Source organism: Pezoporus wallicus, unplaced genomic scaffold (assembly GCF_028554395.1).
Source record: "Pezoporus wallicus isolate ANWC-B61680 ecotype Strahan unplaced genomic scaffold, APGP_CSIRO_Pwel_v1 contig_6789, whole genome shotgun sequence".
NCBI classification, from domain to species: Eukaryota; Metazoa; Chordata; class Aves; order Psittaciformes; family Psittacidae; genus Pezoporus; species Pezoporus wallicus.
In genome coordinates, this window is record NW_026637361.1 from 503,866 (window position 1) to 531,308 (window position 27,443).

The 27,443-nt window shown below is 36.0% G+C and overlaps 1 protein-coding gene across 16 annotated transcripts in view; it reads left to right on the forward strand.

The window, feature by feature from the left end:
- Positions 1-27,443, forward strand: part of BLTP1 (bridge-like lipid transfer protein family member 1) — a 117,474-nt gene that overhangs the window by 70,125 nt on the left and 19,906 nt on the right. For 10 of the 16 annotated variants that reach the window (XM_057405120.1, XM_057405130.1, XM_057405125.1 and 7 more), the window contains 23 exons: positions 1,613-1,788; positions 2,030-2,205; positions 2,823-3,529; positions 4,848-5,087; positions 5,518-5,611; positions 7,120-7,170; positions 10,815-11,021; positions 11,156-11,394; positions 12,006-12,250; positions 13,506-13,611; positions 15,662-15,759; positions 16,102-16,287; positions 17,292-17,460; positions 17,990-18,201; positions 19,157-19,355; positions 19,933-19,992; positions 20,425-20,651; positions 21,138-21,338; positions 21,544-21,674; positions 22,155-22,278; positions 23,249-23,358; positions 25,426-25,516; positions 26,093-26,155. In XM_057405120.1, coding sequence (XP_057261103.1) covers positions 1,613-1,788; positions 2,030-2,205; positions 2,823-3,529; positions 4,848-5,087; positions 5,518-5,611; positions 7,120-7,170; positions 10,815-11,021; positions 11,156-11,394; positions 12,006-12,250; positions 13,506-13,611; positions 15,662-15,759; positions 16,102-16,287; positions 17,292-17,460; positions 17,990-18,201; positions 19,157-19,355; positions 19,933-19,992; positions 20,425-20,651; positions 21,138-21,338; positions 21,544-21,674; positions 22,155-22,278; positions 23,249-23,358; positions 25,426-25,516; positions 26,093-26,155 — 4,112 coding nt within the window. The remainder of the gene's footprint in view (positions 1-1,612; positions 1,789-2,029; positions 2,206-2,822; positions 3,530-4,847; positions 5,088-5,517; positions 5,612-7,119; positions 7,171-10,814; positions 11,022-11,155; positions 11,395-12,005; positions 12,251-13,505; positions 13,612-15,661; positions 15,760-16,101; positions 16,288-17,291; positions 17,461-17,989; positions 18,202-19,156; positions 19,356-19,932; positions 19,993-20,424; positions 20,652-21,137; positions 21,339-21,543; positions 21,675-22,154; positions 22,279-23,248; positions 23,359-25,425; positions 25,517-26,092; positions 26,156-27,443) is intronic. The other 6 variants (XM_057405131.1, XM_057405132.1, XM_057405126.1 and 3 more) reach the window with 5 other exon arrangements.

The following is a 27,443-nucleotide window of genomic DNA, read 5'->3' on the forward strand; positions in this document are numbered from 1 at the left end:
TTCTTTCTAAAAGTAATTGAGCAAGGGACTTAAATTTGACAGACGTAAATACTACTTATGGGAATTCTGAGCAAACCAGAAAGCAAACAAATGTGATTTAAACAAAATTGTTTTCATTTCCCTCACCCTGCCTCCAGAAATGTAGCTTTTTCTTATATTTGGAACTGTAAATATAGGTTCCAAAACCATGTGTAGCTGCCCACAGCTAAACCATAAAATCATCCTCAGTTGCAGAGTTCCTTGGATCTTGTTATTTTTAATCTAATTTGCATGTGCTGGTTTTGTAATAAAGATTTTATAGGTTGGAATCCTTGCTCTTTCTCAGTTCTGCTTTGAGACGAAACATAAACTTCTATTTTGAGTATATAGTTCTTCAGGGATGGGAAGTCATCAGTTGGTGTAAGGGAAGGGAGAAAAGGAAATACACATAACTGAAGGTCTTAAGTGTATTAAAGAAACAAATACATAACGAATTATTGTGGCTTGCATATTATTTTTGTAAGCCTGGCATCACTCATAATCCTGAAAGGTGTATATCTTGATTTTCTTTTTCACTAACACTGAATTTGAATGTTTCTTCTACTAACAGTCTTTCAACAGTAATGTATTAATCTCAGGCAACAAGAAGTTGTTTTAATTTGTTTTTAATATTGAACAAATGATCCTACAAAACATCTTTGTGTTCTACATACTGCTTAACTGGTGTGGCTTCTCTAAATGGAATGTGTTTCTCTGAAAAAAAGAATCACAGGGTAGAAGCATAGCTTTCAAATTTTTATTCCCCTAACCCTTCCCCCCAGCAATACTTTTTTCTACTGAAACTGTAGCAGTTTGTTTGCATGCTCATGTTCCTGTGATTAAGACTTGGTCATTTTAACTCGGACACAGATCTATCCAAACCAGTTTTCTGTTAAAGCGTGTAGTCATGGTGCTTTGATTAAGTACTGTAAGCTTGAGTTTTGGAGAACGAGGATTAATTTATACTGACATAGCAACTCCGTCTCATGGTGGTTGATTAAGTTCTGTCCAGCCTAAAGATGCAGCATTGAGCATTGCCCTTGTGCTGCAAGTCTGATTGTTCACGAGTAGAACAACTGCAGGGAAGTGGCTGTCCATAGTAATTTTTATGAAGACCATATTTGACTAGGGACTAATCTATAGACATCTAATTAGTGGATCTTGCATTGGGACTGGTAAAACCCAGAAGCTTATAGCACACTGAAAGCCAAAAGAAAGTATCTGCAACTGTAGCTAATCTTTCTTTTGGTTGATGGTGTAGGCTACTCATCTATAGACTACTTCAGTTTAAACAGGAGTTAAGTACCCTGTAGAGTGCAGTACAGGCAAAAGGCCTTGGAAAGGAGGGCAAAAAGAAGGAAATATTTTTGTGCTGTCCAGATATGAGTTGGGATATCTCTATTACCGATTTCAGCAATATCAGACTGTTTCTTTACACTGAATGCTAATTTTGTGAGGTTATAGACCAGACTAGGGCTCTGACTTTCTATGTGTATGGAATGTGTTTCCATATAACTAATCTTGCTGAATTAATAGAGTTGGTGGTGTTAAAATTTGCTGTGGTGTTAGTGTTCCATGAGTATTTATTTTTCAGGTGTGGCACCCAACCTTCCTACTATACCCTCTGCTTCAGACTTCAACACAGTTTTGTCTAGTGACCAGAACACCCTGGATGGCACACACTCACAACACAGCACCAGTCAGGATGACATTGCAGGTGTAGAAGAGGGGAATCAGGGGTTTCCTGCTGTGCAGCTAGCAGATGCACAGGTAAGTGTGGTCTGCTGATGTATTTTGGAGTTCTGCAGGGAAAAAATATCACTTAAGAAAAAAAAAAAGAAGTCTTACAATGATGAAAATGTTATCCTGGTTTTTTACACATTTCCTATGTGTAAAAATGTTCTATATTATGTAGCTGACGTTGTAAATATTGTAGATCAACAAATGATGGAGTGAGATTATAGGAATAATCTGGACAATAAGGAGTAAATCAGTGGGTTTTGTTTTGTAGGTTGTTTTCAAACCTCTTCTGAGTTACACAGGAATTCAATCTCAGGATGCAATGCCACTCTGCTATAGAATGTACTTTGGAGAGTACCTTTCCTTCTCAGGAACTTTGGACTGCCTAAGAGCAGATATTGTTGATTCAGATACAGCAAAGGAAAGAAAAAGCAAGCGAGCTCGAAGGTATGTTGTAATATATTTGAAAATATGTATATTGGTTAAAGAACAGAAAATAGGTTTTTCATGTGGAGTTACAGAATTCCAAAGCACTTCCATAGAATAAGGAGCAGCCCTTTATTCTTTTAATTGTACCAGTTTTGTTTTCCTGTTAGAATATTATTTTTTTTTTTAAATCTTTTTACGGAAAGGTTTGGAAATTTTAAGTCTTTGCATCTTGGCTGCTTTTGAAAATTGGAGTTTGGGGGCGGGAGAGCTGGTGGGAATAATCTTAGGGGACATTTGAGAGGCTCTTAAATGCCGTTTTGTAATTAATTCTGTAAATGAGGTTGTTAATTTCAGTGTAAATGCTGAATCTTCCCCCACCAATTTTGAGTAAAGCTTTTGGTTATGATGGAAAGAGTGGGTGCCAAAATAATGTCAAACTGAATGATTACTGTGTTAGTAGTATGCAGTATGGAAGAATAAAAGTTCATTTGCTATATTTAGAACTGTGGTAAGAAGGTGATATCCTAAGAGGAATAAAAGGTTGGATTCTGTAAATTAGATCTACCACTGAGTTAAAAAGTGTTTGAGTCCATAGAAAGAAACAAAGTAATAAGTTGTATTTTTAATTTCCTTAGGCAAGGAGCTGTCAATCTTCCCCCTCTTGAATTCAAACCAGCATTGATGTTGGAAACTTTCAGTATTAGTGCTGTTGTAATGGAGAAATCCATGTGCACGCCTCATCACTCCACTAATGCCCTTTCTTTTCATGATTTGAATAAACGCTATTATAATACTTTCCACTGTAATTTTACAATTTCTTGCCAGTCCATAAGCCAGCATGTAGACATGGCACTGGTTCGTCTTATTCATCAGTTCAGTACTATGATTGATGATATCAAAGCCACACAGACGGACATCAAACTTAGCAGATACACAGCTGGATCAGCCTCTCCGACACCTACTTTTAAAACCCGCAAACACAGAGACTTCCGCTCTTCTGACTTCAGCCGAAGCTCTCGAGGAAGTCTTAATGGAGGTAACAGAGTGAACAACACCAAGAACAAACGAGCAAACAATGAGAACAATAAAAAAGAATCTCGAAACAAGAATTCCTTGGGGAGGTCAGAAAGAAGAACTTCTAAAGTGTCCAGGAAAGGTTCAAAAGATGTAGTTGACCACATGACCATTCATATGGATGATTCTGACTCCATTACTGTGTCGGAACAGAGTGAACCTTCTGCTGAGTGCTGGCAAAATATGTACAAACTGTTGAACTTCTATTCACTTATTTCTGATCCAACTGGGATTTTAGAAAAGTCTTCTGAAACTTTTGGTCCAACAGGTAAACTAGTTCATGAATCCAAAATTTAGTGTGTGTGCTTTAGCTCAAGTGCACTCTTCTAAAGCTTGATCATAAGGTGGTTTTTGAATGTTTGCAATGCCATTTAGCTCATACTACAGGGGCAAGCAGTGAGGATGGGGGCAGAGAGCTTGGAATTATTCCACCAAGATGTTGTATAAAAGAAAAAGAAAAAAAAATCTTTCCCTGCCTTTATAGTATGCTTTCATTCTTTCAATCCTAGACTTAGTTAAATATGTGTTAATTGATTGATTTTAAACTCAGATATTGTTGTGCAGCTCTGTTAATCTGTATTTCCACTGAGCGTGGGACTGTGTTAAAAGGTCAACATTTCTGGTGAATTGAGTGGATTGAGTTTGTTCCTCCCTATGTGCTATTTATTTTCAAGTAGCTAATGGAAATGCTGTATATTCTCATTCTGTGAACATACATAAGCACATGCGTAAGTGATCCTGATGGACATAATCTCTGGCCCTGGAAATGACTGAGTAAAAATATAAACTGCAAACCTAGCTTTGAGAGAAGAAAAGGTGAAGTACTGATTTTGATGAAGTCCAGCAAAGATTACAGGTGTTAGGGCCATAATTTCACCAAAAGCTTTGAGGTTTGGGGTCATCATTGCTCTCTATTTCCAATGTATTTTAGCACAGCAGCATAAATACGAGACCTGACTTAGCATCATACTTTTTGTTGGTGAACTTAGATTGCTGTAAATGTGAAGGGATGGTACAGTTCCTAGTAAGGCATATTCTGTTTGGACTTATTCTAACTAAAGAATGAAAAACTGAGAAAATGTCAAATGAGAGCTTCTGTTACAAAGAGGTCAGTATCTTTCATGCACAGAATATCATATCCATAGCTATGATATCTCTATGGAGAGTATTTTTTTTTTTTACATTGTTTTTATGCTCTGAGTGTTGTAAAGGTAAACTTGTGCATCCAAAACTAAATTGTAAGAACCTTTGGCTATGATAAAAAAAGCGCAATAGGACAAAATGCTGCCATCACGTTTTTATTGTATGACAATAAAATCACATAAATATGAATATTTATAGAACGTACATAAGAATATATTTTTGAATAATAATGAAATCACATCACTCATTATTCTCCCCACTGTGTCTTGGATTTGGTTCAGTTGCAACGTTACTGGAGTGGAATAAGCGAGCCACAGATAATTTGCCTAGAGTTTGTTTGATGTGCAAGATACATGATCTTTCATTTCAAATACAAATATAGACAAGATATATCAAGCATTTCTTGTAAAGTTTCCTTAAGTGACCCCTTTGTATTTTTGTAGGTGTTCGAAGCCCAACCGAACCTGCTTGTAGAGTAGTGTTTGAGAATGAACAGGAGAACGGCAGAGATGTTCAGAGGAAGCGCAGCCTGGTGACTTCGGAGCCACAGCATGTGACTCTCATAGTCTTTGGGATAGGCATGGTGAACCGAACTCATCTGGAAGCAGACATTGGTGGACTAACCATGGAGTCTGAACTGAAGAGAATCCATGGCAGTTTCACCCTGAAAGAGAAAATGAAAGGTGGGAAAAGCTAAAATGTACTGTAATGAAATGCAGTGGCAGCTTTACATGTTTATTTATGTGCATACCTATAACCAGTGCCTATATCTGCATGTGTAATAGGTTTTAGATGTAAATAACATACATTATGTCTGAGTATAGATAGTATAATAACATTCAACAAGTTCTTTTGAAAACTATTACTGGGGTGCTGAAGGATTTTAAAAGGATGCAAGATTTTCAGAAAATGCTGTGAAGGAAAAACACGCAAGTTATCCTTTCATTTTTAAAATTTTCATTCTTGTCACAATTTAAATTTGATATTACTTTATGTGACTACTGAAATAGTAATTTTTCAATTATTTTCCTGCTACTATTTTTGAAAGCAGTAGGCATACCTAGAAGTATTTTACTTGAATGAAATGCTGTTAAGTATCTTTTATTCTTAAAGATGTACTACATCAAAAGATGACTGAGACGTGTGCCACTGCTCACATAGGAGGTGTCAATATTGTCCTCCTGGAGGGAATTACTCCAAATATCCAGTAAGTATGAAGCCTAAAAATTTTATATTGGTCAAGTGCATAGAAGTGGTATCAGATGTGTCACAGGTATGAGTGACAGCTGAGTAAAGGTATGAAGCTTAATATGGCGAAAGCATTGGTGATATGTCTTAAGATAGAATCCATGAAGTCAGAGTTTGATGGCAATTATACAGTTGTTGCAGAATTGGGCTTGAGTTTGACTTGTATTTGCGTGTGCCCATTGACAGGAGACTTTTCTATGAAAGGCATATCTGAGTAAACTGAGAAGGAATATGGTGAACGTTAGTAGTAGGTTTCAGTTTAGGGCATCCAATCACACAAATCTTAGACATAGTTACATGAGTATAAATACTCCTGTTCCTTTCTTTTTCTAGTAAAAGATATTAGTAAGGTCAGAACTGATTGTATGATCACAGTGTAAATGGGTAAGAGACCTGATTGAAGAGTTGTACATGACAGGCCTTCTTGTACAAAGAAAGAAATTAAATGTCATGTAATCTGAGCATTCTGCACCAATTATGTTCCATGTGGTGTATGCATAGAAAATTTATTACGTTGTGTGAGTCGTTTCTCTTACGCTTCTAGTTGCTTTTTGAAGCTTATAGATTCCATTAAACCATACAAGATTTTTAGGGAGTATTTAACCTGCTGATGCTGATTATTCCCATTTAAGATCTGTGTTGTTTCATTAATAGATATATTTTTGAACTCCCATGATTCTTTGTGTTATTTTTACACTTCTGTATCTCCACCCTTTATATAATTGACACAACTTGGCAGGAGTGGGCAGGAGAATTACTTTTTTGTGCATAAATATCTGAAATGACTGGTTTAGCATCCACATTTTTTCTTTTCTTTTTGTGTTTTTTTTTTTTTTGGTGAGGTTTGCAAACTCCGGAAGGCATGCATTATTATTCTTTATTTCTAGCTGAACTTGTTTATGTTTGAGGTGCAAAACAACAATTGAACTATAGCTCTTTGTAATGTAGATCACCCTCATGTGGTTTGAGGTTAGCTGGGTAACCCTCAGTATGTGATATGGGTTTAGAATACTAATGGTGTAGAAAAGGGGCTAAATAATGTGACTTGAGTTTCTCCTTTTAATTCCTGTTTAGTTTGGAAGATGCTATATAGAACTTAAAACATACAGAATTTTATTAATTTCCCCAGCTAAAGCACTTCTAGTAAGTGTGTTATAGAAGCATAAATACAAATTCTAATCTGACAGCTGTGTAGGGTTTCTGAAGGTGTCTGAGGTTTTCTTCATGTCTGTTTTACATCATAATCTTACTGAGCTTTCATACAGGAAGGGTACAAAAGGACAGGGGGCAAAACAATGATAAGTCTTTAACACCAAACCCTAACAAACCCAAACCCTTCACCTTGGTAAATTCGAGAGTAAGTGCCATATTGTGGGTTACAAGTAATTAACTGACTAATTTTGCATGAATGTTTATTCTTTATTTGCTTTTTGTTTTTCTTGCTTTCTCTTCAATCTTCATCTGTAGACTGGAGGATTTTCCTACATCTCCTACAAGCACAGCCAAACAAGAGTTTCTGTATGTCATATTATTATGTTTAATAGTCTTGCAATTAACTGTGTTGTGCAGCTGATGGCTGTGTTCCTGCTGTGTGTGATTGTGTAGGCAGACGTTTCTTGAATACCTTTTAGTTTAACATCTGATGTTATCTAGATAAGCTTTTAATGTAGCCTGCTAAATATCTGTCCAAAAAATCCCTTGTAAATATTAACAATCTAGCTTTACAGACAGATATTATACAGCCCCTACTGTACTTTTGGGATGGTTTCACTGGCTGTTCTTTAGATCTACTTCTATGCTTAGTTTAATGAGGTGAAGTAATGATCATAACTGTAAAGGAACAGACAAGTTACGTGTACTTTGAACATGGTAAGGAACTGAAGTGCTTAGAGAGATAGTACCCGTTGTGATTTCAGCATGAATAGGACTATTTCTTTTGTCTCTTTACCTCTGTGCTGTGTTTAATTGCCAGGCATGCTGACCAGTGTATGCCAATACAAAGTGTTTTCCTTAACATTATGCCTGTGCCTCTGCTGCTAATGAAGGTGACACTGTTCATGTCCCCTAGATCAATGTGTGTAAGTGTAGGTCTTTTCTCTCACAAAAGATGCAGTCTTTTCTATCTAGTTGCTTTCTTAGTTCTGATGCTAAAATCTAGAGGGTCTCACTACAGTAGAGGTCAAGGTGGGAACTGTTGCGTTGCCAACCTAGAAGCCCTGTTGTGCAGTGACCCTGCAGTATTCTGAAAAGGAAAGTTATGTAGCCAAAAAGTTGCCAGGCTGCTCTTTTTTCTTTCTGTCTTTCTGTCTTTTAATCGTTTTTTTTTTTTTTCTCTTTCCAAAAGCAGTATTCTGATTCTGGGTTGATTTTGCTATCTGTTACAGCATTTGTGTCTAGTCAGTGTTGTGAAAATATGGGATTAACTTCAAATGTTCTTATAGATGGTAGCTCTGGAAGGAGAGGTGATGGACTGTAAAACTGCAAGTGATGTAAAGAAAATCTTAAGGGTTTTTTTTGTTCCTTTTTTCTGGTAGCAACATTAAACCAACATAAGAAAGTACTTTTTTTTTTTGCGTAGGTCATCACTGAATACTTGAATTCCTTGCCATGTTGATGTTGTCAATGAAAGTATAAATGATTAAAAGGATTGGACAGATCCATGTGAGATGGATCTGGTGATGAGTCCTGAACACACACAGCCTCTGGCTCAAAAAGGAAACTTCTAATGGCTAGAATTAAGGGAAGGGTCACTTTATTTATACCCCAAGTATCTGCCACTGCATGAATTTTCATCTGACTTGCTGTGATAGTTCCTCTGTGTGTTACAGGCCTCTAGCTGGCATCTGTTTCCCCATTTTCTCACATTCCCAAAAGTCTGTTAGGTTGAGTGGTGGCCTTGTAGCCAGTTCTGTAGTGGGACAAAGACTTTTTTCACGGATTTGTCTGGAGAGTGATTATTTGTGGAATTGCAGGTTGGATGGGGCTTTGAGCAAACTAGTCTAGTGGAGGGTGTCCCTGCAGGAGGATTGGAACTGGATGATCTTTAAGGTCCCTTCCAACCCAAACCATTCTGTGATTCTATGATGCAAGAGCATAAAATTACTTCTGAATGTGTTACGGGTATATAACTTAAATATTGATGAAAGATTTTAGTAATATTCGATGGCATAGCACTGTAGGCAAGCTAACTGCAGATATCTCATGGGCAGTGCATTCCAAATAAATGTATAGCCTCACAATTGTTCTGCATTTCATTCTGTCATGGAAGTAGGCTCTTTGTAGACCAGACAAGTGACAGCAAAATTAATTTATTGGAAATTCCTTGGCAAAGAAGCACAGTTAATATTGCTGAAATCTGATCCTCCTGCAACAGCTATATTGATGAGTTGGTTTGTTTTTTGTTTTTGTTTTTTTGGTTTTTTTTTGTTTTTTTTTTTAATTAAGGAAGTGCTTCAAATGGTATGAATTCATGTGTTTGGAACTGATTGTAAATTCAGTACAGACTTCAACTAATCTTACTTTTAACTTCTATACAAAGATAGGTGAAGTTCAGACTGTCTGTCTGGTACAGGTCTGGAGGAGATCTTGCAGATTCCCTTAAGTTAAAAGTTGTTCTTGTGATGCTTGAATAGCTGATGCAGTAGAATTTTGTGTTATAAATGGGGAAAATGTATTCTTCATTGGCTTCACAATAGCTCAGTCAGAATGGAAGCAGGAAGTGAGTAGGAAATAAGCAAACATTAACAGATAAATAATCGTGTATTTTTCTTTTAAAGAGGTGGATTAAAATAAGCCTGTCCCTTTCTTGAATAATGCTTATTTGTAGAAAGTTTTTCTGAAAATACTTGTGAATTAAGATTTGTTTCCTCCTTCATATTTGTGTAAATTCTTCACGTATTTTGAGATCGTTTCTACTTGGCAGTCTACCCTAAAATATTAATCCATAACTGCTTTGGGTTGCTTGTAGGTCTTGTGCAGCGGTGAAAATCTAAAACTGTTTCTAGAGCTTTAGTAATTGAATTTGCTGTTGATAGTCCTGTGGTTGCATTACAGTGCCATCTATATCTTCATTAAAAGCAGGATGAAGTTGGGGTTTGTTTTTTGGTTTGTTTTTTTTTTCGTTTTTTATTTCCACACCTGGGATGCTTTGTTCTAGCTGATACTGTAACATCAGAATAAGGAGCCCTGTGTTAGCCTTCACAGAAGAAACATTACTTAGGGAGTAGAATTCATAGAATATTGTAGCTTTCACCATGAAACCAAACTGTCTGTAGATACTTTAGTGATGGTCCTTAAAATACAGTAACTGAGAAACTACAATTGAATCTTGCAATTTTATAGTGGCTATGTTTCAGACATTCTAGCATACTAGATGCATTCATACTGCATCTTCACAACTATGTGTCTTTCTCTTTGAGGCTGTAATAGTCTGTGCTGGCTACATAATAACATGCTTATATTGGGTAATCCTCCAGTGATTTACCACAGATGAGAAACATTAACGTGCTACTCCATATATCTCTTTCTAATAGAGGCTTAGTGAATTCTGATATGCCAAAATTTCATTTTGACATCAAAAACTATCAACTTTTTGCAGTTGTATTTTTATCTTGGATAACCATTGTGAACCACACATATCCTCCTTAACATTAAACAAAAAGTTTAGGGTTCATATTTTGGAATAGTATGTGTCAATTAAACATTGGTATTAATTCACAACCCCATTTGTCACTTGCTGTGTATTTATTGCTAAGTAAATATTTCTTCCATTGACCTTTTTGGATACTAAAATCAGATTTTACTAAGTTTTCTTCCAAAAAGGATGATTTAAGATTCTTCCTGAAAAGGAATTTAAATGGAAGGCTTATTTGTTTCTGTGTGTGAAAATTTGTCTGTGTATGTGCAGCCTAGTGTGTATAAACTCAAATGGTCTTACATTATGCAAGAATAACAGTGCATGACTTGTAGTTCTTTTAAATGTAGTGTAGTTGTTTGTGGCATGTAGTGCATCTGTGTGTGTAAAGAGAAGGAATGTCTGTTGCCTAAATCAAATCATTTATATGAATACTTTAAAATTCAGCTAACACTTAAATCCCCATTTTAATGTAAAACTGTAACTATTTGAAAAACATGTGAATAAATCCTATTTCCTTTTCTGTTAGAACTGTTGTGAAATGCAGTATTGCCAAATCTCAGGCCCTGTATAGTGCTCAGAGAGGGTTGAAAACAAACAACGCTGCTGTAGTCAAAGTTGGAGCCATCAGCATCAACATTCCTCAGCACCCTGCCACACTTCACAGCATGATGGTGCGCAGTTCTCACCAGCTGTCCAAGCAGATTTCGGATCTCATCAGGCAACCATCGACTGCGTAAGTGCTGCTTGCATGGCACAGCTGAGTGCCAATGGTTGCCATCCAGTCAGGAGCTTGTGCTGCTTTGAATGGATGTGGGAGAGCCATACGTTGTGTTAGAATAACAAAAGGTATTTTTCTGATCTAAATAGGCCCCAGCCTGCCAAAGAAGATGTTGCGACTCCTTTGCCCTCTGAAAAGACTCCAACAAGTATTAATCAAACACCTGTTGAAACAAATGAATTTCCACAGCTGCCAGAAGGCTTAGAAAAGAAGCCTATAGTTCTTAAATTCAGTGCCATGATAGATGGTATTGCTATTGGAGCAGCACTCTTGCCCTCTCTAAAGGCGGAATATAAGATGGGAAGAATGAGGAGTCATGGAATGACAGGTAACAGTCCTCTGAAACTTTAAAAACATTATGGCTTTAGTTTGGCCTTGCTAGAAGTATCCAAGAGGACCCAATATTTCTGTGGAATTGTAGCTAGAGTTTGGAATCTTGCCGTCAGCTTATTATTTTGAATGTAAACTTCAGTCAGATGGGGCCAAACAGAGAATTTACACTGTTGTTATACACAGTTGCTAGAGGCAGAGTACACAAACAGGTGAAAACACATATACATTCATGTATATATTCCTTCCAGGAAGCTTCCCTCTTAAATCAGTTTATGATCCTTGATTAATTCTGATTCGTAAGACTGCTTGAGAGTAATCTTACAGGGCCTCAGTATGCATGAAGTGGTTTATATGACTCCCTTCTCCATGTAATTACAGTGAAATCCTCATTTTCTTTTAATTTTAAGAAAACTCAGAATTCTGTGATTCTGTGTTTCTATGTGGGTGGACATTTATAGCTCTAGAGGTCTGTGAAGACCTGTGAAGGTTTTTTGTGTTCGTTGTTGGTTTTTTTTTTTTAATTCCAAGTGTGTTCTTAAATTTACGGATAAATAAGAATTTTTTTTGCAAGCTCATACCTTTTCTTTCCCTATCTTCCTTTTACAGGTGCCCAGACTAGGTTTAATTTTGAGCTTCCAATTCACAGATTGCGCTTCACTTCAAAAGTCTCTGCCACTGATATGTCAACCATTCCTCCTTCAGCAAGTCTCAACCTTCCTCCTGTTACTATGTCAGGCAAATATATAATGGAAGAACATGATACTTACTCAGACCAAATTTGGAGCATAGATGAACTACCTGCTAAACAGGGCTATTATCTACAGGGGAACTACTTACGATGTGTGGCTGAAGTAGGTGTTGGAGACAGTGTTCATCTTTGATAACTTGTTATTTCTATTCTGTTATATTTCTGGATGTGCATCTTTATATTATTTTAATAATTTGACTACTCCAGAACTCTCAGATTTACAGGTTGATCCAAATACAGCATTTGTAATTGCATGACACTGAAATAGAACTTCCTCACTCATTAGTTTTATAAGAAGCCAACATATTAAGCAGTGAAGACCACTGTATTGAAGGATTTTGAAGGTGTTACTTTGTACAAATAAATAAGGAAGATGTGTTTAGAAACTTGTTCTCAGAATGGCAATATTTCTTATCAGTGAAGTAGGCAAAGTATATTATACTGATGATTCAGTGTTATTTTAAACTGAAAGCTTATGCTAACACATCAGATAACATAATTTGCAAAAAAAATACTGAGATTTAAAAACTGTTTTAATGTTTTATAACTTTCATTTTTTTTCATGATTAGACAGTTTCATAGCTAGGAGAATGTATATATAATCCCAGCAAATTATATATTTTTTTCTGTTTGACACAGTATTCTACTCACAGCTCTATTTGTGTACCAGTTTCTACAGTTACTTTTCATAGAGAGAAAATTGAGGCTGCTTAAAAGAAACCAGTCTGGTCGGGAAAAGTGAGGCTTTTCTATTACCTACATTTCTTTAGTCAGAAAGAGTCTAGCGTGTTTGTGATTGAGATTTCTGATGTTTGCATCTTAATGGGAGAATTAAGTGCTACACTTTGCTCAATGCATTTATTTCCTGGCTGAAGAAAGAAACTCTTTGAATTTGTTTAGCATGCAAAGCAAAAGTGAAGGCCTACTTAGCAAAGGCAAAAACAAAGTCTAAGCAGTTTTAGAAAATACCTGTACTTGCTCACCTACAGTGAGTAGAATAATGTACTTTTAGAGGTTGACAGTTGATTTCTATTTTGTTCTGATAATGATTTATTACCTGGAATTAAGTAGCATTTCACATACTTCCATGAACCTTAATCAAGTCCTGCATTTTCTTGTCTAAGCTAAACTTAAGCAGGAGATTAAACTTTTTCATATAATAGTCTTATGTCCTTAAATTTTCTGATAGACATTCACAGCAGAAAAATTGCAAGACAAAGCCATTTAATGCTCTTTTTGATGGCAGTAACAATATAATTGGACTTGAAAAGATATGCCTGAAAACACAGAAATGCATTGTTTTGAAAACATAGATATGCTGTTGTAAAGTTTTGTTTTAAAATTTTTTATTTCTGCAGGTTGGTTCCTTTGAACATAATCTCACAACTGATCTTTTAAATCATTTAGTATTTGTGCAAAAAGTGTTCATGAAAGAAGTAAATGAAGTCATACAGAAGGTTTCAGGTAAGCTGAATACTTAAACCAATTTTAAGTTAAAATCCTTAAACCTTATTTGATGGCAACATTATGTAGTTCTCAGGATCAGCTGTTGATTTCACAGACACCATTATTTCACATCTATCACCCCAGCACAGCTGGAGTTTGAAGTAATAACATAGGCTGTGTATATTTTTGTAGCTCTATCAGAAAAAAGATGTTTTCTTGGGAAGCAGGATAGTATGTTATTCAGGTCAGTAGCCTTTGTGTGTATGACATGACCTTGGCTGGGTTACTTTCTGTATTCGTTTCTGTATCTGTAAAATGCAGATCGTGATAATGCACTTTGTAAAATAATGTCAGCACATTCTTTTAATGGAAAAGCTGTGTCTGGGGAAAATAGTGTCAATATTGGTATTACTTAGTGTTTCCTGTTTCCTAGCTCTGTGATTTTTTGCAGATTACATGTTTCAGTACTGTAAGAAAAAGGCATTTGGCTATTCATTAAGATTGTTTTGTTTATCATGCTGTATATTGCAGAAAATACTTTTATTTCAGTTGTTTAAGCTGATAATCTGTTCTCAATTTTCAGAAGAAAAATAGCGTTGTCATTAAAAACCCAATTAGAGAACAGTTGCAAAATCACTTAATGCTGCCTCTTTCGTAATTTCACAGACTTCTGCACTCATCTATTTGAGTAGGCAGCCAAAGTTACAAAACATTTATTTTCTTACACAAAAACTCTTGTCTGACCAAATCACAATTTACGCAGGAGTTAAAAATAGGTACACTCACTAGTTCTTACTGTTAGAAATAATCTATTAGAAGTATTGTCTGTCTATTAAGAAGTAATAATAAAAGTAAAAAAGAAAGTAAAATAACCAGGGCAAAGAAAGGGAGTATCAGTTCTAGTTAGGTTTTTAAAGGAAGAAGGATGTATGTTAGAGAATGTTACCAGATGACAAATGTAAATAAATATGCAAAGGTACGTGAAACTTCAAATAGTTTGATTTTAAGAATTTCTGAGTTATCCTAAAAGGCTATTATAGAAATTAGCTATTTTTTTAGGAGGAAAAATCATTAATAGTTGGAAACATTATGAGAAAGATAAATTAAAAGTGGTGCTCAGTGAAAGAAGTGTCTTTGTGTGTGTCTACACACTCCTTTGATCTACTCTGTGTATGTATATTCATGTATACAAACGTATATAAAAGAAATGTGCAGGCCCAGATGACATAACCTCAAGGGAGTTAGAAGATGCAGTGAAGAAAATGGAAAATGTCAGAATCCCTGAAGAATGAGATGAAACAAATTTTAAACACCCTGATGTTTGTTCCAGGCAAAGTATATTAGCATTGGGTAGTAAGAGAAGACTTAAGTAGAGAAGAAACCTTCAACAGCTGTCATTATTCTATTACAACATGTTTTATAGAGGAGCATAAAGTGGTAAACTGGGAAACGTATATTAGCTTTCTTTTACAACATTTCTCAAGTCTCCAGAGTTTGAGCTCTCCTCTGGTATTATGTGAGGAATTTATTACCACTGCTGGTTCTTTGCTTTTCCAGACTCCAAATTTGTGTTGCTAGTAGCAGCCTAATGGTTTCTGAAACGTGACTGCTACTTTCCATACTGTGGTAATTCAGCAGGAATGTGGTCAGGGGCCAGCAATCCATGGTGTACTGGGTGTTGAATGAGGAACAGTGGGGGCAGAACATAGTTTTTGTCCTTCTGGCTTGCCTCAAAGTAACTCACCCGGCTATAAAATTCCAATTAGTGTAATATACTAAGGTGTTTTTTATAATTATTGTTTCTGTTGCACTAAAATACTGATTGCATATTATTCTTATATAAAAACTGGATAAGCACCAATTACTTAAGATGAAGGTGTACCAGTTAAAAGCTAGTTAATGAACAAAGTAGGTAATAAAAATTTACACTACAAACTGTTTTTGTAAACCTTCAGCTAGTTACTGTTTAAAATGAGGCTTTTATTTCACTGTCACCTTCTTTTATATCTATTTGGTTTTAAATGTTTTCTTTGTTAAAACTTGAAATGTGTGTATTTAATGTGTACAGGAGGGGAGCAGCCAATACCTCTTTGGAATGAACATGATGGCACAACTGATGGAGAAAAACCAAAAATTCTTCTTTACTCATTAAGCCTACAGTTTAAGGTAATCTTATGATGACAAGCCAGTGGTCCTAGATGCTACTAATGGCTTTTGGGTTTTTACCCCAAAGCTTACTGAATCAGGAATACTCTGCATGAAGAAAAAGACCTTGAGTTTGGTTCCTTTAATCTTTTAAAATAGCTTAGTGGCATTGCATTGTGAAAAGTGATTATGTCCTCTTGTCTTGCTCCACAGTGAAAAGGGGGTTTTGTTAAGTTTTGGTTGTTTTCGGTTTTCTTGTTTTGGGGTTTTGGTTGGTTGGTTGGTTTTTTTGTTTGTTTTTTTTCCTCCTTTCTCTGTCTCTGAACCAGATCCTAATAACTTCATGCCTTCCTTATTCATTAGGGAATTCAAGTGACAGCTACGACTCCCTCAATGAGAGCTGTGAGATTTGAAACTGGATTGATAGAACTTGAACTTTCAAACAGACTGCAAACCAAAGCAATGCCTGGAAGTAGCAGCTACCTCAAACTATTTGGGAAATGCCAGGTGGATTTAAATCTGGCACTAGGACAGATTGTTAAACATCAGGTTAGTGCCTGACATCTTTGCATGTGGTGTTCTTAATAGTGTACAATTTAAAAAAAACAGAACCAAGCCAAGAGGCTATCTTAAACTACTGTTTTTTTTTCCAATTTGGCTGTGGAGTGTGTGTAAAGTGTAGGGGAGCTTGGGGAGGGAGGGTATTGGTTCTTAATTTTTTGGTGGTTTTTTGCCTTGTTTTGTTTTACTTTTTATTCATAAATGTTTAAGCATTCTGCAGCACACAGTTGTGGAAATTTAGTTCCTGAATATTGTCTCATATTTTGTTCTTGAGTCAAGATGACACTGAAGATGACTTTTCAGAAGAATTAGCAAGCCTTCATAATGAAGGCCAGTGTACATGCCTAAAAGATGGAAGGAGTCAAGTATGGGCTCTTTTGATTTTTTTTTTTTTTTTTCATGCTATTAAAATCTTAAAACATACTAGCTCTTTACAACAGTAATGGCCTTGTTACTGAGGCAAATTCAAAATTTTTGTTGATACTGCTATTACTTTTAGAGCACATAAATAATAAGATCAGACAAGATCCAGATATGGCCAGACCTGCATTTTGAAATAGTTTATTTGCCTTAGTTTGGCAGTTGTATCTCTTGTATTCTTAAACCCACTGTTAACCCTGGAATCACTAATTCTATGGTATTAAAGTATTTTGTGATGCCTAGAAACAAACAAATGCAAATCTTAGAAGCTATAAATGTACTGTTGCAGTAGAGGATCTGGATATATACATAGTTATTTTAGTTAACATTTTATGATAAATAAGGAAAATTGCACTGCAATTACACTGTATCACACTGCAATTTAATGTAAGAAAATCGAATATTCTTCAAAGAACATAGCCTAAAAGAGAAAAGGGGGAAAGGAGGCCTCTACTTCTTGTTGTAATTTTACATTTTGTCAGATGCAATAATTTCATTATTTTTAATCCCCTGTGCCTGAATTTTTCCCTGCTCCAAACCCCTCCCCCTTCTCATTTTTTGAATGTTTTAAGGTTTACGAAGAAGCTGGCTCCGACTTTCATCAGGTTGCCTATTTCAAGACAAGAATTGGATTAAGAAATGCTCTCCGAGAAGAAATTAGTGGCTCATCAGATAGAGAAGCTGTGCTTATTACTTTGAACAGACCCATTGTTTTTGCTCAGCCTGTGGCCTTTGATAGAGGTATTGAAGACACAATTGCTATAAATTTGTCTTCATATTGAGGAAGCTATATATTTTTTTTTTTTTCAAAAAAGCTTGATTATTCGAGATTTAGTATATTTCATGTTAAATCAAAATGTTGGGGAGCTGAGAAATTTAGGAGATTTACTGCATGTTAAGAGGTTAATAGTTCCAAATGTAAAAAAATTCCTTTTGCTGAGATGATTAGTTTTCAGATCACTTGGAAGAAGTTGCTTTTGTAAATCTTGACAAATTAATAATACTGGGAATGGCGCTGATTTCTGTATTTTAATGTGTTAACCCTGATGCTAAATTATTTGCTTTGTCCATCTTGGCGTTTGCAACATGAGACTCTTCACCACATGCTGAATGTGTGTGTGTGTCCATTGTTGTACATCCACTGTCTTAAAATAATGGAGAAATGTAAAAACAAACAAACAAAAAAAGCTTTCTTTAGTGAAACTCTAGTTTCTTTTTTCACGTGTGTTGATTTCAATTAAGTATTTCAATTTGTGGTTTCTTCACAAAGCTGTGCTGTTTTGGCTGAACTACAAGGCTGCGTATGACAACTGGAATGAACAGAGAATGGCTTTACATAAAGATATTCATATGGCCACAAAAGAAGTAGTAGATTTGCTGCCTGGAATCCAACAAACGTCTGCGCAGGCTTTTGGTACCCTCTTTCTTCAGCTGACTGTTAATGACCTAGGAATTTGCCTGCCCATCACAAACACACCTCAGGTAATCAAAATGTCTAAAGCAATGTGAATATTAGTAGTCTGTTGAAATAGCCATTTGTATGTGGTACATGGCTTTTACGTTCCTAAATGTGCCTTTTCATCACACCAACGCAGAGTATACTGATAATTGCAGTAGTGACATTGCTTGTAGCAGAAATGGTTTTCTTATTTATAGAAGGACTATATTACTCATGTATCAGTTGGCGTGCATGTTTTCGGGAAATGTAATGGATAAGGTGGATATGTGATCTGTACCTCCTAAGTATAAAATGGAAAATATTACGCTGCCAGCAGTTTAAAAAATATTAAACTGACAGCAGTTAAAAAAAAAGACACAAAGCAGCTGAGCATTATAAGGATAGGTAATGTTAAATGACTTTGTGAGAAAACTGTGGATTGAGAGACTGTTCATATGTTGAATTGAGAGTAGTCTTAATGGGGAATAATTCCAGAATAGGAATGAATCATTTTAATGATGTAGAAGGAAATAATTGTAATACATAGAAATGTAAAGGAGTAATGAGGCCAATAACCTAGAAGTCATAATAACATAACATTTTGATTGTGAATCTTCTATCTGGCAACTATGGATAAAACGGATGGCATTTTATGTATTACAAATTACAGTAAATTATGAAAAATACATTCTGGCTTAAGCTGTATGTAGGATATTTGCAGTTCTTGGACCAAAAGAAGTCTAGCTTTATAAAAGGGAATATGTAGGCTTTTTTTGCAATTAAACAAAATTACAGACCTTCATGTACAAAGGACTGTAAAATAATCAGTCAGTCCTGTGTATTTAAGGCTCTGCGTAATTGTAGATAGACATACAAGAAGGGAATATGAGAAGAGTATCAGTTTTCTAACAGGGAAAGATGAAAAGCATGTAGCACATGTACAGTATCACTTGGACATTGCAATGACCAGTAAATTCTCTCTGTGATCTTATTTTCCAGTCTAACCATACTGCAGATCTTGACACTGGTTCTGCTTTAGTCCTGACTATCGAAAGCACACTAATCACTGCCTGCTCCTCAGAATCTTTAGTTAGCAAAGGTCATTTTAAAAACTTCTGTATCCGGTTTGCTGATGGCTTTGAGACAAGTTGGGATGACTGGAAACCAGAAATAAGAGGAGATCTAGTTATGAATGCATGTAAGTGGGTGTGATTTCATACTGGACAATAGTATTTCAGGTGTAAATCCACTTTCATCCTTTTCTGTGACTTTTAAAGGCACTGAACCTTCTCCCAAAAAGATAAAGACAAGATTTTGGCCTTTTGAAAGCAAAATAATATGGATCTAAAAGGTTGTATTCCTTTCTGGTTTCCTTTAATTAATAACTTTGTTGCTCATTGTAGGCATTCAGGTAGTGTCTGACAGATGTTGGAAGAGTTGGATGCGTTGCTTTGATATTATTTCATAAGATCCCAGTGAATTTTTGATAGTTTAATATAGATGATTTTCATTTATATATACATATATATCTTCAATTATGGTGAAGATTCTAGAATGGAATGGAATATCAAGTTGATATAGAATTGGATGTTATCAAGTAGATTCACTTTAAATAAGAAAATACATTTAATGGGAAATTAAATTAAACCTTCTATCCAACTACACTCATGCTTTAATTGCCAATGGCAAGAGACAGGTGGAATTTCATAGGGCTGGTCTAAAGTAACTTTCACTGCCTACCTAATTAGTGTATGTGCTTCATATGCTTCATATAGGTGTTGTGCCAGATGGTACGTATGAAGTGTGTTCCAGGACAACAGGACAGGCTGCAGCAGGTAATATGTTGTTTCTTGAGACTGTACAAAAGTCAGGAATTTTATATGCAGATAATAATCTTTTAGGTTTCTTGCTGTTAGAAATCCTGTTCTGGAATAGTATATGTGGCTGCAATTGTAAGAGCTGAAGTTTGAAATGGTCCTGGTCATCAGATTGGCTGCAAGGCTTGTATTTTAATTAAGTTAGCCTGCGTACATCACTTCTTAAAGAAATACTGATGTTGTAGCTGTGAAGTACTTCCAGCAACCATTTCAGCTGTGCCGTTTGTTTTTGTTGGAGTGGGCAGAAAAGACAGTTCTTTGTAACTGATAAACATTGCCTTAGCTAACTAATACATAAGTCACTGTGGGGGATTTAAAAAAAAAACAAACAACAGACCCCCCCCCAAGAAACTAAACATGGTTAAACTTTTTTTTTTTTTTTTAATGCAGAAAGTAGTAGCGCTGGAACCTGGACACTGAATGTGTTATGGAAGATGTGTGGTATTGATGTCCACATGGATCCAAACATTGGGAAAAGACTGAATGCCTTAGGCAACACCCTCACAACGTTGACAGGAGAAGAAGATATAGATGATATTGCTGACCTCAACTCTGTGAACATAGCTGACCTTTCAGATGAGGATGAAGTTGACGCTATGTCTCCCACTATACATGCAGTAAGTGAATCAACCAAAATAAGTGCTAGTAATTGGAAGTCTTCAGTCAAATACAAAGATTTGTCTTGAGTTCAGCATGATACTTCTTATAGCTCATGTAACTCCTGTTGCAAATCAAAGTAGTTTGTGTGTTAAGTTTTCTAACTCCATATTTCAAAGGCCAGAAATGACAGATCATATTTCTGCCAATGTTACGTGGAAATAACCTGGATTGAAAATATGGAGACACAATACCTAACTTCAGGTACCTGAATTGGAACATCTGTGGCTCTAGATAGGTTTATTTGACAGATTAAATTACTAACATAAGCAAATTAGAAAAAAAAATTTTTTTGATACTTCTACCTGATATGCTGCTGACCTTGCTTTTTGGTTTCACATAAAAACATTTTAACAGGTATTCTTTAATGGCTATCTTAAATGTTTCTTGCTTGCCAACAGTGCAAACTTTGTCCCAGAACACTCATGTTCCTGTTTGTTGTTTAGAAATCAGATCGAGGTTCATTATGTGGAGATGCACGCAAGCTAACATTTGGGCAGCGGATTGTAAATCACCTGCTGGGTTTGAGCCCCCCAAACCATCGATACTCTGTTCCTGTAGAATATCTGTTGGGGTCAGCGAAGTGTGATTCTCCTCAGTCTAGCAGATCACATATGAAAGCAGGCAGATCCTGCTCATGGGGACATGTATGTAGTAGTTACAGTGTGTCTAACTGAATGATGGGGTTTGGATCACTGGAAAAAAATCCAATCGGATGCCTTATGAAATGAAACTGATTCTTTTGCATGCACTAATCCAAATTTTAAGGTGTGAAATTCACTTTGCTTGTTAGATCATATTAATGTCTGATTTTTTTTATGAAAGCTTTAATTAAATGTTTATTTTAAACAGGAGATTGTTGATCACCGACGACAGGGAGCTTCTAGTATCCAGACTGGAGAACAGCGAGGAAGAAAATTTGTGAAACGCTTGGTTGATATTAGAGAACTCAATGAGCAAGCTAAAGTTATTGATGATTTAAAGTAAGTTGGGGTTTGCTTCCCCTCTGTCTGCAAGGGGAATACAGAGCTCAGTAACTATATGCTAAATAATGAAGAGGAGGCTCCTTTTACTTCTTGTACTTGGAATAAAATTGCTGTCACCATTCTGAGGGCAGTTGTGTCTGAAATTTGGATTTTAGATTAAATGTTTCTTCTAATACAAGTTCAAGAATCAAAATTATGTTTTGTGCCTGCCTTTTCTCAGTGTATGAATCCTTCAGGAAACCGCAATTCTTTCAAAATAGCAGGTGCTTTTGCAAAGTTTTTTAAACTGTTTAGTGGTGTGTTGATAATCTTTAGTAGTTACATTTGGCACTGGTTATGAGTAACTAACAAAAAAAAAAGACAATGGGATAATTCCCAGGCAAAAGCAAAACATCATTGCAACACATATTTTTGAAATGGTAAAAATAATGGCACTGATTTGTAAGATAACTCAACTCAACTATGATTTATCTCCAGAAAATTAGGTGCAAGTGAAGGAACTATAAATCAAGAAATTCAGCGCTATCAGCAACTGGAGTCGGTGGCTGTCAATGATATCCGCCGAGATGTTCGTAAAAAGCTACGGAGATCCAGTATGAGGGTGAGCAGCATTATGTACTTGCATTGCATAATTCTTTTCTGCATGTTGATTAAAGCAAAGAAAATGTTAGTAGTGGAAAAGGAGGTTAAGATTATCAAGTAGTTCAGCAATCCCTTTAGGAGAGGGCAAGGAGAAGTTCTTCTCCCTTGTAATAATAGAGATAGGAAAATTGGAATTTCACAGGTATTATGGTGTAAATGGGTTTATTTGCACAGTCAGAAGAAATAGTAAAAAAAAAGTCGTTTTGAAAATGTCATTTACACTTTCAGCAGATTTTAAAATTATTCCTTATTGGACTGAGGAATGCAGATACAGAGGCAAGCATGTTAACTGCTCGGGCAAATGACAGATACCTATTACTGTTCCACCTAGCATCTGTGCTTGCTATAACCATGTTCTATATGTAAACAAACGGCACATTTGCTGAGTTAAGCGGTGTTAAAATAAGATCAAGCTACCAGGCATAGACACTAGAAGAAACTGGACAAAACCCAAGCAGGATTGCTGATAATCCACAAACGTGTGGCTGTTTTCGCAGACCCTGATAACAAACCTGGCAAAAGATGATTTTCAGTGTGTCCTAGAACATGAGCTCCAAGTATGATGCTTCAGTAATAAGAAAAGATCTTTCAATTAGTAATCTGTTTGCAACTCTTTCTGAGGTGCTCTCATGTTATCTCATGTTCTTCTGTTACTGTAGTGGTAGCTAGGAAGGATGTCTGTTGTAGCGGTCAGATTATTAGCTTTGGGTATACCTTTCTCCTGGCAACAGGACGTTACCAACTTCAGCAAATATGAAAACTGAACACGCATCCAGAAACAAGATGAAGATGCTGGCACATGTGAAAAGAGATGCAGTTTTAAAAAAATCTTTTTACTTTACCGGCAATAGTAAAATAGTATTTTAGCTTGCCAAAAATTTTTCCTCTCTGTTCTCAGTTGTTGCATTTAAATATTATTTTTGTTTTAGGCTGCCTCCTTGAAAGACAAATGGGGTCTCAGCTACAAACCCAGCTATAGCCGATCTAAGAGTATTTCAGCATCAGCTAGACCACCTCTGAAGAGAATGGACAGAACAAGGTAAGCTTCTGCGAATTTGAGATCTGTGATAGCAATGACAGCCTATGTAACAGAGGAAGCATTAGACATTGGCTTTAAAAGTCCTTTCACTGTAAGCAGTGGCTATTTGTGGTGGAACTAGATAGGAGGAGGTAACTTTGGAAGACATACATGTTCTAAAAAGCAGCTTTTTTAACAGACTCAGTAGTTTGTCAAATGAGAACTTTCCACTCTGCATCACTTCAGGGTTTTCTACAGAATTCTTTCAAGTAATATCCTGGGCTGCATCAAAATGAGCATGACCAGCAGGTCGAAGGAGGTGATCCTGCCCATTTACTCTGCTCTTGTGAGACTTCACCTGGAGTATTGTGTGCAGTTCTGGTGTCCTCAACATAAAAAGGACATGGAACTGTTGGAACAAGTCCAGAGGAGGGTCACGAGGATGATCAGGGGACTGGAGCACCTCCCTTATGAAGACAGGCTGAGAAAGTTGGGGCTGTTCAGCCTGGAGAAGAGAAGGCTGCATGGAGACCTCATAGCAGCCTTCCAGTACCTGAAGGGGGCCTGTAAGGATGCTGGGGAGGGACTCTTCATTAGGGACTGTAGTGACAGGACAAGGGGTAACGGGTTAAAACTTAAACAGGAGAAGTTTAGATTGGATATAAGGAGGAAATTCTTTCCTGTTAGGTTGGTGAGGCACTGGAATAGGTTGCCCAGGGAGGCTGTGAATGCTCCATCCCTGGCAGTGTTCAAGACCAGGTTGGACAAGGCCTTGGGTGAAATGGTTTAGTGTGAGGTGTCCCTGCCCATGCAGGGGGGGTTGGACCTAGATGATCTTAAGGTCCTTTCCAACCCTAACTGTTCTATGATTCTATGATAATAGTGAAGTACCGTAAAAAAGGAAAACTGGCATAGTGTGATCAGTTCAATTCCTACGCTTGAACTGCAGTCACATGCCTTAAAGGGCTGTTGTAACGAGAAGAAGAAAGGGAGATGCTTTTTTTTTTTTTTTGCGAATAATAATTTTCTTTTAATCTGTTCATATGCATAATATGTATTGCTTTTGTTTTATCATGGCTGCTGAGCAAACTGCTGTAGTTATATAGTGATGCCTCCTAGTAAAGTGTTTGCTATGGTTTTGGAACACGTGTGTTTGAGTCTATTGCTCCTGCAGATCTATCTGAAGCATTTAAATTTGGAATTAAAAAAGTGCTGCGTTATTATGTATTAAATATGAAATAATTGAAAATAATAAAGGTTGAGAGGGGTGTTAGAATGCCTTGGTCTTTTTTTTTTTTTCCTGAGAGAAGAAAATCTCAATAGAAATGTACTTTGAATACCTCTGTAGAAGTGAATGGAAATGTTTAAATAATCCAGATGTGAAAACATCAGACAGCAGATATTCCAGAATAAAACCAGCTTTATAACCACTCTAATGTGCCCTTGAAAAGGAATCTCTCTTCTGAATTAATTAGCATTCTTGATAATTAAAGCAGAGCAAGTGTTGAAGGCATGAAGATTCTTATTCAAGATCTGTCAGATGAAAGCAACTTTCATTTTACCTTTTCACAAAGTTTTCTGAAGAGAGCCAGAAATTGTACGGAAAAGATGATGGGGCTTTTCTGTTGCTCTGTAAGAAACACTAAGTTCTGAAAAACTTAGTGAGTACTTTGGTTGTGAATATAAAGTGATATGTATACACTATGAGGCCAAATAATTCATTTGCATCACAGAATGCATAATCTGACAACCTGCTTAATGTCCTATGTGGTAGATCACGTATATCTTATTTTTCTGTAATTTTTGCATGTAGGCTCAGAGTTGAAAAACTTGCATAAAGAAATAAGCAGAAATTGGCTAGAGATAGACTACTGGCCAAACAATGTGTACCCTCCTTTTCTTTATTTCTCCTCCTCCTTTTTTCCTTTTCATATACCTTAAGGTCTTCAGTCATGATTTTATAATTTTTTCCACAACAAAAAACTGTATCTTTTTTATTGTCTTATATTTGTGTAGTTACATGTTTCCATGAATGCAAAATCCTGTAGTAAAACTTAACAAGCTGTTCTGTTTTCCTCTTGCTTATAGCTCTCGACTAGGAGACAGTGAAGACCTCCCTGATATTCGTGTAGATGCTGCATCTCCTGGCCCAAGAGTAACTTTCAACATACAGGATTCTGTAAGAATTACTTTATATGCCATATAATTATATTTCCTGTGCCACTTGGTCACAAGTTCATGAGATAGGGATACCTAGGCAGATCTGAATCGCTTGTATGTTTTTGTGTGTCTATTTCTGTTAATGTCGGCCTCAAATAATGGATGGGTTTTGGAAGACAGATTTGGTTTGATAGAAGACAGATGTGTTTTGGTTTCTTAACGCAAAAATCAAACGAATCATTGGAGAAAATACTTGTGTTTTTTTGTTTGTTTGTTTTGGGTTTTTTTTGGTTTGGTTTGGTTTTTAATAGGCTGACACAGTAGTAATGCAGTTTTGGAATTTTTAACAGAAGTGTGCAAAAAATTGCTTAGTATTTCTGGTGTTTGAATATATTTAGAGTTTTGGAAATAGGTATTAATTTGCTGTAACCCTACAAGTTTATTTTCTGTATGTTTGAAATGGATTGTTGAACCATTGACTTGGTCGCTATGTTTTTTCATTTTGAAAATGTTCCTATTATGTTGGTTTTGCATGGCTGAGATTATTGTTATTGTTTTAATTTATATCTTTTTTTTCTTTCTACTTCTAATTAAGTTGAATAAAACAGCTTTGGGGATTGCACAACAATCCAGCTGTCCAGGGGAAGGGTATTTTCAGGTATTTTTGAGAAAACAACCAAGTATTCTTTGCCAGAGAACTAATTTATCTCATAGGGAGTTGCTTTTCAATGCTTCATCTCTTTTGCATGCAGCTAAACAGAATGTATATGAAATATGAAAATAATTTAAATTTAAATACGTAAAATAAGCAGAACGTGATTGTGATGAGCTTTCCATGGTGTTTCTACATCCTTATGGAGATCTAAAACTTGATAGTTTTTGTAAAATGAATTATTGCAATTTTTGTTTGTATATTTACGAAGACTGATTAACCCTGATGTAAAGTGATGTAAGTTTGACCTTGAAATGTGGTTTACAAGAGGATTTTAGTATGTGTGCCTTTGTCTGTTTACATGGTGTTCCAAGGTTGCAGGCATCAAAACCAGTACAAAATAAGTGCTAGGTAGGAGGACATCCTCTTACACTTCAGCTCTTGTTGGAATTCCTATACTTAATGGAGAGTAAGCTATTTTCAAATAATAGTGAGTACAGAATGTGTCAGAACTTAATACCCAGAGAACAAATGGTAGAGATTTTAAAATGCTTTAAAAACATGTTTAGCGAAAATAGTGAAGATTTAGTTTTCCTTAAAAAAAACCCAGAACAACAAAAAAAAAAAAAATCAGATCAAAACAAACCAAAAAACCCACAAACCAAAAAACCCCCAAACAAACCAATTAAACAAAACAAAAACCCCAACAAATGAACACACAAAAGAAGCCTTTATAGATAATAACATACTTTTTTCCCCTTCCAACTCACCTCACACTCCCAGAAAATAAATTCCTATTTCTGAGAGAGAGATGGAAATGAAACATAGAAATGTGCTTTGCACATTTAAATATTTTCACATTTAAAAGCTATCCTACCTTTTGTTGTTGTTACATATAAGCCTGGTTAGCTTAATTTTTGTTAGCATAGCAAAATGCAGTCAAATAATTAGAGGTATCTACTGTGAATATTAAAAAAAAAAAAATCTTACTGACATTATATTGTCAGTTCTTCAGCAGAGCTCTAATTTGAATTTGCAGACAACTGTGTAGCTCTATAGTAACACTGCATAGGTAGTGCTGGTGTTAAACTAGCACTTCTTAAAATGCCTATGAAAAATATCTAGAAGTTAATGTTCAAAACTTGCTTTTGTGGTGCTTGTGGTGTGCTTTACGTGAGAAATTGGAGGCCCTTTTTGGAAAATTGGCCTGAAGTTCATTTTGCATTAAAGCATGTGTGCCTGGGAGTGCAGCCTAGAACATGTGTGCCGTACATTCTGCATTAGCATCCTGCAT